Here is a 13,257-nt window from a genome sequence, read left to right on the forward strand (position 1 = left end):
ACATTTGGGAACTACAAGAAACAAAGTGAAAGGAAAACATAGGTACAAGCCTTACTACGAAAAAGGAAAATAGAAGGTGAACATAGCTAGAAGTCTTATTTAAAAGCCAGGAAAAAGGTGGAATTGCTATGAAAGTACTACTAGGCTTAGTTCCCAAATGCTATAGAACATGACTGATCCTTACTCATATTTTTCCAGCCCAAGAAGCAAATGCACAATAATCCCACACACAAACCCAATGGCTGCACTCGACCCCACCAGTGAAACCGCAGCGTACAAGATCATCACAAAGGACTCCTCCTTGGAAGCCATGTCCCTAAAAGCCATGGCTAGTTCAATGCCATGGCTAGCTCAATGTCTGCAAACAACAGCAGAACACCCAATACCCCAACAGGAAACTGGTTCAACAGCTTTGCCAAAGAACACCCCAGAACCAGCTTGGCTGCACCAAGAAGTCCCACACACCCACCACTCCTTCCCCCAAACTTGTACTGCCCAGCTGCCCCCCCTGCACCATGGCAGCATGGCATGGCTCCAAACCAGCACCCCACCAAATTCATCAACCCTACAGTCACTGACACTGATGTCACTGTGCAGTTCTTCCCCAGGAAAAGATTAGATGATAGCTTTCACACTGCAATCACAGAGTTTAGCAACGATAAAGGCAATTGGGGGATTGCACCCTTGATGAACCCCTCCTTCGAAGCATGCTTGGATATCTTCACTACTTTGATGGAAGATGGCCCGACCTTCATCTCCTTCATCACATGAGGCCTTCTCACAATAGCCAAAACCACACCCAACAATAAAACAATAGCAGCAGAAGGAAGAAAAGATATGACTCTCCCCAACCTCCTCCTCCCCCAGGCCTCTCTCCCTCACCCCTCCCCCCCCCCCCCCCCCCCAACCATCACCATCATCACTCCCTCCTCCTCTGCTCTCTTCACCTGCACCATTAACAACTGCTATAAAACCAGCACATACAAGAACCAAAAGCAAGCCATCCCGCCCAACCCAATACCTCTCCCCACTAGACTTAGACTTGGAAAAGTCCTGCTCTTTCCTAATATAATTCAGTGTAGTCATAGCAAAAGACAGCCCCTGTGAGAGCTGAACTCCTCTCACAACAGGCAAGGGAATGAGCCTGTAAACGACCTCCATCAACCTAGTTACACCAGAAGAAACAGAGCTCAGAAGTGCAGATTCCAGCAGCCATGACCTCAGGTATCCCAAAGCTTGATTCATTTGATATAGCCGCTGCAGCAATCGACTTCATGGGCTGCACCGGCATTGGAACACCACAAAGAGCGCCTGTGATAATGTTATAGATAGTGGTGAAGATCAGTGTAGTGTCGAGGTCGGGGTCCTTGGCTAGTGTCAAGGCCAAAACTAAGGGAATATATGTGCCTAAATCCCTAATTGCTCCATTCAATTCAGACCATTTGGATCGAAACCCCAGATTGTTTTTCACGTTCTGGAGAGTGGCTGCAAAACCCGACAACGGTTTGGGGTTTTCCATGGTTTGGTGGGGTTGGGGTTCACTCTCCAGAAAGTGAAAAACAATCTGGCGTTCTCATATCATTTATGATAGAAATACAAATTATTCTCATATCACAATTGGTGTCCCAGATTTCTCCTTGTGAACAATAAGCACTTTGAATAAGTGTGTTGTGAGATTTATTCAAATAAAATGTTGTTCTAAGTAGTTTGAACAAGTGAGTATTGTGGTACTTGTTAAAAGCTTAAAATAAAGTCTTGTTTCAAAAAGCCATTTTGACATCTTCTTCTTTAGAAAAGAGAAGTGTTGATATGAAGAGGAAAAAAAAAAGACATGCAAAGCACTTTTGACATTCCACTCCTTAGAAAATCCCACTCCCTAAAAAAGAGAAATGTTGATTTCTTTCAAAGCACTTTTGAGATCCTAATCCCCAAAAAGAAGTATGGATATGAAGAGAAAAAGAAAAGTGTGGAAATGTGTGGATATAAAGAGAAAAAGGGCATCCATTTTATATATGCGATCTCAATCATCAATGCTGGTTCAAGTGATTGAGCTTTATTGTTGCCTCCACCCACCCAATCATCAATGGTGGTTAAAGTGATTGAGTTTTGTAGTCGCTCCCACCCACCAAAAAGATTTGATTGCGCAATCTTTGATTAAAATATTAGGATCATGTTGGGATGTAAAAAATATTTAGATTCTTTGATTAAAAGGGATGAAATATGTCAAAAATGGATTACCTGTTTAAAAATGAGGATTTCCCGACAAAAATCGTGGGATCTTCCTCCGATTGCTTATGAAAGTGATATTCAGTCCTCATGGAATTCGTTTCAGATTCCATCAGCATGGAGCAATGGTGTGAGGAGAAATTGAAACATGACTCCATCTCTCACTCTCTCTTTCCCCTCCGTTCCACATTTTCTTTCCATACGAACACCCTCACGGCCTGCTACAGCCGGCTGCTCCCTTGCCGCCACAACTCCGTTCACACCACCACCGCTCCTCCCCGCGACGCCTTCCGGAGCTGCACATCACCACGCGGCGCCGCGTGCCTCCTCCACCGTCCATGGCAAGCTCCCCCATTGCCGCCGTATTGCCCACGCCATTTCCTCCACTCTCATCTCTTCTGCCACCTCATAGATCCACCAGTCGCTGCCATTCCTTAGTCTTCACGCTCCAGTCATGGCGCTGTCTCCACCGCGCACCGCCACTAGTGGCAGCCCGCTGCCGCCGTCCATGGCCCCATGCATGTCCATTCTCCGCTTAGGCTTCTTCTTCAAACACATGTAAACCTTCCCTTTCAATTTTTTTTTTTTTTTTCTTCATGCATTTAGATTCTGTTTGTGGGCTTGGGCTTTATACCATTCGACTTTTACATGGGTTTGGGCCTTAAAATAGGTCTAAAAAAATCAGATATGGGCTTAATAGATATTAGCCTTGGTATTTATTTAAGTGTGATATGAGTTGAGTTGTGGTCGTTGATTGATACTAAGCTTGGGCTTTATTGCTTGGGGTTGTTGCTTGGTTTGGGCTTTTCATTTAAATCTTGATTTGGGTCTTAGACATTTGATATAAAATTTGGGCTTGCTTTCATTTGCTAGATGGGGTTATTACACTGCCCACACTAGATGGGCTTATTCGGTTTTTTTAGCACACTGATTTGTTGTACGAGCTTTGAATCTTTCAGGCTAAGTTTGGTTTTAGAAAGTTGGAGGGAAAATGTGAAGGGGAGAAAACAGGAAGGAAAAGTAAAAAAAAAAGAGACAGGGTGAAGGAAAACATAGGTACAAGCCTTTTTCGAAAATTAGGAAAAAGGAAAATAGAAGGAAAACATAGCTAGAAGGCTTATTTAAGAAGTAGGAGAAGGTGGAATTGCTATGAAGTACTACTAGGCTTGGTTCCCAAATGTTGTAGAACATGACTGATCCTTAGTCATATTTCTTAGCCTAAGAAGCAAATGCACAATAATCCCACACACAAACCCAATGGCTGCACTTGACCCCACCAGTGAAACCGCGGCGCACAAGAGCATCACAAAGGACTCCTCCTTGGAAGCCATGTCCCTAGAAGCCATGGCTAGTTCAATGCCTGCAAACAACAGCAGAACACCCAATACCCCGACAGGAAACTGGTTCAACAGCTTTGCCAAAGAACTCCCCAGAACCAATCCCAAAACCAGCTTGGCTGCACCAAGAAGTGCCACACACCCACCACTCCTTCCCCCAAACTTGTACTGCCCAGCTAGCCCCCCTGCACCATGGCAGCATGGCATGGCTCCAAACCAGCACCCCACCAAATTCATCAACCCAACAGTCACTGACACTGATGTCACTGAGCAGTTCTTCTCTGGGAAAAGATCGGATGATAGCTTACATACTGCAATCACAGAGTTTAGCAACGATAAAGGCAATTGGGGGATTGCACCCTTGATGAACCCCTCCTTCCAAGCATGCTTGGATATCTTCACTACTTTGATAGGGGATGGCCCAATCTTCATCTCCTTCAGCACATGAGGCCTTCTCACAATAGCCAAAACCACACCCAACAAGAAAACAATAAAAGCAGAAGGAAGAGAAGATATGATTCTCCTCAACCTCCTCCTTCGCCTCGCCCCAGGCCTCTCTTCGTCACCCCCCAAACCACCATCATCATCACTCCCTCCTCCTCTGCTCTCTTCACCTGCCCCATTCACAACTACTATGAAAACAGCACATACAAGAGCCAAAAGCAAGCCATCCAGCCCAACCCAATGCCTCTCCCCACCAGACTTAGACTTGGAAAAGTCCTGCTCTTTCCTAATATACTTCACCGCAGTCATAGCAAAAGACAACCCTTGTGAGAGCTGAACTCCTCTCACAACAGGCAAAGGAATGAGCCTGTACACCGTCTCCATCAACCCAGTTACACCTAGGAGAAACAGAGCTCCAGAAGTGCAGATTCCAGCGGCCATGACCTCAGGTATCCCAAAGCTTGACCCATTTGATATAGCCACTGCAGCAATCGACTTCATGGGCTGTACCGGCATTGGAAGGCCGTAAAGGGCGCCTGTGAGGATGTTGTAGATAGCTGTGAAGATGAGTGTAGTGCCGAGGTTGAGGTCCTTGGCTAGTGTCAGGGCCAAAACTATGGGAATATATGTGCCTAAATCCCCCATTGCACCATTCACTTCTAACCATTTGGATCGAAAAGCCAGATTGTTTCTCACTTTCTGGAGAGTGGTGGCTGCAAAGCCCGATAATGGTTTAGGGTTATCCATGGTTTGGCAGGGTTGGGGTTCCATGGAAGGGGACTGGTACATGATGTTGAGAATGAAGACAGATGAAGAGAATCAAAAGGAAAAAAAAAATGAAGGATTTGGCGTCTGAGTCTCTGACAAACGCAATCACAGTTCACAGATGATATACAATTTGTAATCTCTAACCATTGAAAATCCCAATGAAATATAAACATCAAGAGGTACAGATATAAATATACAAGATTAGGTCAAAATCAAAATCTATACCATCTATAAAATTGGTAGTTGTTTGTCATTTTTTTAGTTCCACAAATACCCTTATTAATACTAATAATAAAACCTAAAAAATAATTGAAAGTTTAACCTTCTCTCAATTATTCTGCCTCCAAGTTCTATTTCACCAACTAATTTAACAGGATTTAAGTGTAATTTGTAGTACCGTTTTTAATCTTCTCAATTAATTTTATAATTGTTTGACTACTACTATGATTAAATTTATATTCATAAGTTGTTATTTGATTTGTTTCATTTTTAAATATATTGGGATGCATTTATTATGAACGTTTATGTTTTGTCCTCCTATTAATCCAATTTTATAATTTTTACTTAATTTTCCCATTTCATAATTGTATTATGGTTTATCAGATTTCATTGTCTTTATTGCATGCCCTTTTAATAGGCAAAAGATATGCATTCAAAGGTTTTCAAACATGAGATGTAGATTTTTAAATTTTCAACACCAACTTATTCATTGAAATAGAAAAAGAGTATCGAAAAGGATATATTCAAAGTCTTTGAAAATGGATGATAAAAAGGCGAATAACGAATATTAACATGTTAAATGAAGTTATCATCCATAGAACGGAACAAAATCGTTATATGTTTTTTATTCAAATTTTAGCAAAATAGAAATTTGTATGAAATATTTTATCTTTATAATCTTCAAATTTAAGAAATACGGACTATTTTCAAGTTTGGAGATAATAGCTCACTCTATCAGGAGGTTATTTTTTCAATATTATACCATACAAATCTTGTGTTATTTTATCATTGTTGTATTTTTTTTTAAATGGTTTATCACTATTTTGAAGTTTTTTGATATATTTAAATTCAATTTAAGCGAAGGTTTGACCATTAAAGCTAATGCATATCTTTTTTTACAATCCAAGTTTTACAATTTTCAAATACAAAATTCCTAACAATATTAGTAGCAATATTTAATTTTAGATTTTTATAAATTCCTTTGTAAATTGAAATTTCTATCTGAATATTCATTTATTTTATTTAGTCTATTAAACTAAAACAAAATTTAGTTACTCGAAAGTTTGAAGTCATTTTGTCTATAATTTAATTCAAATAATTGTAATCTTAGTCCAAAAAATTTAATATTAAATTAAAGTTGTCTTAAGCCAATTTCAATCTAAAATCCAAATCAAGATTTTGTGATAATATTTTTATAAAACTCCCTATTGTAATAAATTAGCAACGGTAACATTTTTATCAATAGAATCATCCCATTTCACACTTACCAAGGATATGGCATTGATCATATTAAAATCAAATTTTGATTTATATTATTATTTATATTATTATTTATATTTTATTTTATAAATTATAAGAACATTAATTTTACGTATATTAATTTTATATTTAAACACATATAATTAATAAATTATATAACTATTATAAAGTATATAAATTTTTTAAAAATAATTTGAATAAGTAAAACAAGTAATATTTATAATTTTTTTTTCTTTTCTCTTTTTCTTGTGATAATTATTATTATTATCTACTATAAGCTCGAGGCTTTGAACTGAAGAGGTTTGTAATAAAGATTTTATATAATTTTATTAACTTCATATTTTACACACGATCCCGTGGTTGATTACATCAAAAGTCTATCAAAAAGTATAAAACAAGTATAAAGCAATGAAATTAAATTATATATGACATGTTATAGCTAAGTTAACCATTATATGGGGACTTTCAAGGGTGGCTTTTAATTTATTGTGTCCTATCATATATATTTCTTTTTTTTTGTTTTTAAAATAAACAATTTCTACATAAAATTTCAACATCTTATTGAAACAAATATGGATTTATCTTATATCATTAAAAATATTTCTTAAAAAAATTTAAGGTAGCAGGAATTTTTCGATACCTCAAATTAAAAATAAAAAAAATTAAATCATTATTTTCTTATTTAAAAAATAGAAAACAAAAAATATATCGAAATTGAGATTATTTTTATATACACTTGTGTTGCTGATTTCTGTTTATGAATGATAAAAAGTGAGTCACTTTTCTAAAAAATAGTATGCTTAAACTATCAAGAATTAGAGTGTGTTCGATAGTAATTTTAAAAAGTGTTTCTGTTATTTTTAGAAGTTGAAATTTTTTATCTTTCAAATATTTAAAAGATAAAAAATATTTTTTAAAATTACTATCAAATACAGTTTTAAAATTAGAAAAAAAAACATATATTATATTTAATATATGTTAGAACAATGAAATAGATGCTTAGACTCTAAAGTGTCTCTGGAATGGCTGAAAGGTTGTTTTAACAATGCAAATACATTAAAAAACAATAGTATAAAGTTGACTTCCCATGAAAAAAAGAAAAAAAAAGAATGTTAATATTTCATATGCAAGTTGGAAAGATGTAATTCTTTATATATATATATATATAGATATATATATATATATATATATATTCATTCCAAGTTAAGAATATATGTAGTATATCCTTTTAATTGATTTTATTTAGGATGTCTAATGTTTATGGTCAAACGTTGTATTTCATTAAATATGTGTAAATAGTCATTGAATGAGATGCCAATAATGAAGAAGAATATGTGCCCCTATTTGTGGAGTTGGGCATCTTCCAAGCACACGGCTTATCATCAAGTATGCAAACAGATATATTGAAATTGACTTAGGCTTGTGGAACATGGAAATTGATGGGCTCGGGGCTATTGGCCGGATTGGGTCCCATAGCCCGAGCCCCGCCCTTAGGAGAGCCCAAAAGCCGTAATTGACCCTCTATGACCAAGCAGGGATGCATTAGCAAATGGAGAACCATAGAATATATTCATACCCTACTTCTTAAGGAGTGCAACAACACCAAGAAAGCAAAAAATCAAAAAACAAAAAACAAAAAAAGATTGACTAACACAATAGCCTAACTGAGATGATCATCTTTGAAATGTCCAATCCAAATTAACAAGAAAGTTATGGCTTGAAAAGTTGTTAATAATTTCAACGAGTAAGAGTTAACTTCTCCTATTGATACCCATAGGAGGTACGTTCGATCTCTCTTAACCGTCAATTATAACAATTTTGATTAACCCATGAAGGGCCTACATGTTCACGAGTTACCCAAAAAGTCATAATCGTTTAGCTAATGACACGTCTAAGAGAAGTTTGCAAATCAACACAAGAACCACCAATTTGATCAAGGTTAGACAACATCTAACTAAGATTGGTGTTATCTATAAATGACGGATTGACTTTAGAAGAAGAGCTGCTAATATGTTCATTCCCACTTAAAAAGGGCTATCCTAAGCTTATTCACTTCATTTCTTGAGAGAGAAGATTATGTTCTTAGTACAATTTCAAACCCCTTTTTTTTTTTTTTTGGCATAAGACCTTTCCTAACTTGAGCATTAGAGGATGGTAGTTGGGCATTGCCCTCCTATCCTTTGTCTACAAGCGTTCGACCGGCAATGTCATTTGCATGGTCTCCAACCAATTGGGTGAGGAGTGTTGGACTCACATTCCTATCAATCTAATATGAGAATTTGTGCACCAAGGAAAATTAAATGGTTCTCTAATATATCAATCTCCCTGAAGTTTAGGGTAAATCTCAATTATCATCAAATTTATGAGGAAAAAATATAATGAAAAAATAAAAAGGAAAATGGACAAAAAAGAATCAAAACAAGTTCGAATTTAATAAATTCTTTATAATGTTTTTCAAAACTTTTTTCTTGAATTTGAATTATTTAGGGCCCATTTAATCATATGTTTTTAAACTTTTTTTAAAAAAAAACAAAAGTGTTGGGCAAGTTATTTTTAGAAACGCTTTTCAAAGACAAAAAAAAAGAAAAAAAAAAAGAAAAAGAAAAACTTATTTGGTAAATAATTTTGATTAGTTTTTTTTATTTTATAAAAAAATTGTAACTTCAATTTCTATAATATTAATTCAAGTCTTATTTTTGAAAAATAGTTTTTTAATTACAAATAAATTGAAAATAAATATTTTTTTAATAAAAGATGAATACTAGTATTAATATATTATAGTAAAATTACAAATTATATTTTTATTAAAAGTAATATTGTTATAGTATACATTATAAAAATATGAATATTAACATCTTTATAAAGACATAATTGATTTTTTTTTATCAAAAAAGAATAATAATAATTTAAAAGTAATAATGGTTAATAAGAGTTTATTTACACTAAAAACAAGTAAAATTTTATTTTTTTAATATGTAAATAAGCCAAAATTTTAATTATATATATAATTTTAGTACTTAATTATAGACAAGATATGTGTTGAACTTATTTTTGAAAATTATTAATATATTTTTCAATATTACGTGTATAGTCATTTTTAGAAATTTCACTTCTAAATAATAAATTCATAGTATAAAAATGAATATAGATATAGATATTTAAGATAAGTTATTTTCTTTAAATAATTTAAACTAATTATATAACATCTATATATAGATATAGATATAGATATTTAAATAATTTATAAATAATATATAAAATGACATAATATAACATCTATTATCAAATATTGCTTCTTTTATAACATACATAATGTGATATTATATCATTTTATATTATTATACCATATATTATATTTTATACACCCCGATATTATATTGCATTTGTTTAATATTTTCAATTTTTTATTTTAAAATATTTTTAATAAAATTTTATAATACATTTATAATTAATCACTGAATTATTTTAATATAAGAATATATTCATTTTATAATAATCTAGTATAATATATAAACAAAAATATTTGTAAGGTATATAATATTTACTTTCAAATATATATAAAATAATATTTATTTGTATAATTTTTTTTATATCAATAATATTTCTATTTCTTATAATTGTCATAAGTTATAATATTATCCTATTGGTTTCAACTTTTTTGAATAGTTTAAATTAAATTTTGAAGCTTAAAAAAGTAGTTTGTTTAAAAGTTATTTAAAGCAACGTTACACTTTATGAAATATGTATAAAAAATTATAGTAAAATAAAGATTAAGATTGATTGAGATGCCAATACCAAAGAAGAATATGGGCCCCTAGTTGTGGACTAGGGCATCTTTTGAGCACATGGTTTATCAACCATTAACTATGCAACCAGATGTATTGAAATTGACTTAGGCTTGTGGGACATGGAAATTCATGGGCTTGGGCCCTATTAGGCGGTACCAAGCCCCATACCATGGCAAAAGCACTTAGGAGAGCCCAAACAACAACGCGACCAAACCAAAAAGAACTTGTCATGGGCCGGAGCTATCTTGTCTTGCTCGTAATCATACAGTGCATGCTCCACCTCTCTTGGCCGTAGATTGTATTAGTCTTGATTAACCAATGAGGGCCCTAACATGTTCATGATGACACCTCCAAGGAATGCCCGCAAACTGACACAATAACCACGACCCAACCAAGGTTAGACAACGTATAAGAGTGCGTTTTGGACTGATTTTAAAAAGTGTTTTTACTATTTTTAATACTTGAATGATAAATTTTTTAAAGTATTAGAGATATTAAAAACACTTCCTAAAATTATTATCAAACGGGGTCTAACTAAGATTAGTGTTATCTATAAAAGACGTTTTGGGCCTAGAAGACGAGTAAGTATATCCAAGGGTTGTCCTGAGCTCACTCACTTCCTTCTTTGAAAAAGAAGATTATATTTCTAATCCAATGTCAAATCATCTTTTCCATCAGGCCTTTATCAACTTGAGCATAGGAGGGTAGCAGTTGAGCATCGCCTTCCTATCCGTTATGGACAAGAGTTCGACCCAGAGAGAGGTAGGGTCATTTGCATGGTCTCCAACCAATTGGGTCAGAAGCTATTGAACTCACATGCTTATCAACCTAATCTAAGAATTTGTGCACTAACATAAATTAAATTGTTGGAAGTTTGAGGTAAATATCAATCTAGAAGGTTCCATTCAAATCATAACATTTTTGAGAAAAAATAAAATAAAAGAGTGAAAGAATAAGAACGAGTTCAGATTTAATAAGTACATGTCTTGTTTAGTGATGTGTTTTGAAACTTATTTTGAAAAATTCCTTTTAAATTAAAAAAATAATAATTTATTTATTTATTTTTAAAACAATAAGTCAATGGAAAGTTATTTAAAAAAATAAAATAAAGGACAAAAAATAAAAAACTTATTTTGATAAAATACTAATACTAACATCTTTGTAAAGGCATAATTATTGTTATTTTTAAATCAATAATAATGGTTAATAATATTTTATTAAAAATGAATTTAAAAACAAGTAAAAAAAAATTTAATATGTAAATAACACAAAATTTTATTTACATATTTAATACTTAATTATAAACATGGTGCTTTGGACTACTGTTGATTGGTGTAAATACTTAATTGACTCAGTTTTTCTTTTTCTTTTTTCCAAATCATTCTTATAAATGAATAAATTCTTTAAAGAATCTATATATTAAGTCTCGATCTTACTTGATTAAAAATCTATTTATCTAATAAGAAAATTCAGAAAAATACTATTGTGTGCAAAGGAAAAACAATAGAGTCATGACTTAGTCTAGATTAATTTTAATTTATTATTTTGTTGATATTATTCGTTCTATTTTTGAGTTTTAAATTATTTTTAAAAGTTAATAAACTCGTCAATAAATCCACCCATCAAGTTTCACTTGATTTGAAATTTATTTATTATTAAGAAAATTCATAAAATTATAATTTTATGTAGAAGATAAATAACAAAGTTATTTTGAACTAGTTTTAGATGATGTTTGTTTTTTGATTGAATAGAAAAATAAAAAATATTTGATTTTTTCTATTAAGCTAAAAAACCTTGTTAATATTAATCAATATGACTAAAGTGAATTTGTTATTAATAAATTTAGTTTAGTTATATTGATTGATGTCAATGAGTTACTTTTAACTGAATGGAAAAAGTTAAATATTTTGATTTTTTGATTTTGATAAAAAACAAACATCACCCTAGTTTGTGAATTTTTAGTGTGTTTGAATTATCTTTTGAATTTTAAATTATTTTTGAAAATTAATAAACTTATCAACAAAATTAACACATTAAGTTTTACTTAATCTGAAGTTTACTTACTTAGTAAAAAAACAAAATAAAAAAACAAAAATAGGTTTTATGCATAATAGAGTCATTTTTAGACGAATGTTTATTTTAATTGGGTCAATATTAGAGTTTTAAGTTATTTTTAAAAATCTGTTAGACTTGTCAAAAAAAATTAAAAGCATTATGTTTTATTTGATTTAAAGTTTATTTTTTCGAAAATATTTTTTTAAAAATAAAATAGTTATGTGTAAAGAATAAACTAACAATGAGTTTTGGTGTATGATTATTATTATTTTTTATTATTTACATCGATTTACTAATTGAATATACTAAAATTAATTATATTGGTTTTTGAGTTTAAAATTATTTTAAAAAATTAATAAATCTTATTTATTAAGTGTTATTTGATTTAGAATTTATTTTTCTAATAAAAATTTTAGAGAAATTAAACAAAATTAAGAAAATATATATTTGAATATTTTCAATATTGTTAGTGAAGAGAGAATAAGAAATGAAAGATTTTAAAAATTATTCTTTATTTAACTTTGATTTTAAAAATTAATTCTTGATCATAATTAATAGTTCGATATCGATTTTAAATCAAATTATGAAGACTATAAGTCTATAAGTGAAGTTTAATACATATTAGATTTGGGCTTTAGCAAATAACATTAAGGTTAGGTTCTGTTCTCAAAAAATATCAATGAAAGGAAAAAACAAAATGTAAAAGATACTTATTATTTTGTATTTTGAGGAAAATATGAAAGGAAAATCAAATATAATTAAAATTAATTAATATTTCTTTTTCAAAAACATTTTTTAACCTAAAAATATTTTTTTAAAATGTTTTCTAAAATCAATGTTAAATGCACTTTTAAATAAAATAAATATTAGAATTTAACTATAGGTTTGGCACGAGAGTTTCTATAAAAAGTTGTTAAATAATTAAAAATGAATTTTTTAGCAATAAAAAATAATTTAGAAAGAAAAAATTGAATATTTTTTTAATTAGTCAGTGAATTGAATCTTGACAAACAATACCTATAAAATATACTAAAATGGAGGTGTAGCTCTAATCAAATGTTATATTTATTACAAAATTACAAATTATTGTTTTTTAATCTATTTTAAAAAAATTTTATGCAAAGTCAAAAACAAAAAGATTTGGAAACTGTCTCCTTTTG

At 31.5% G+C, this 13,257-nt stretch overlaps 1 protein-coding gene and 1 pseudogene across 1 annotated transcript; both read right to left on the reverse strand.

Moving 5' to 3' along the window:
- Positions 1-26: 26 nt before the first annotated feature.
- LOC100266346 (molybdate transporter 1-like) lies at positions 27-2,936 on the reverse strand (annotated as a pseudogene).
- A 127-nt stretch (positions 2,937-3,063) lies between these two features.
- Positions 3,064-4,933, reverse strand: LOC100250909 (molybdate transporter 1). The gene has a single exon (XM_002281953.4). It carries the CDS (start codon positions 4,794-4,796, stop codon positions 3,387-3,389), a length of 1,410 nt encoding a protein of 469 aa, XP_002281989.2. The 5' UTR covers positions 4,797-4,933; the 3' UTR covers positions 3,064-3,386.
- Positions 4,934-13,257: the final 8,324 nt, after the last annotated feature.

This window comes from Vitis vinifera, chromosome 4 (genome assembly GCF_030704535.1).
Source record: "Vitis vinifera cultivar Pinot Noir 40024 chromosome 4, ASM3070453v1".
In the NCBI taxonomy this organism is placed as follows: domain Eukaryota; kingdom Viridiplantae; phylum Streptophyta; class Magnoliopsida; order Vitales; family Vitaceae; genus Vitis; species Vitis vinifera.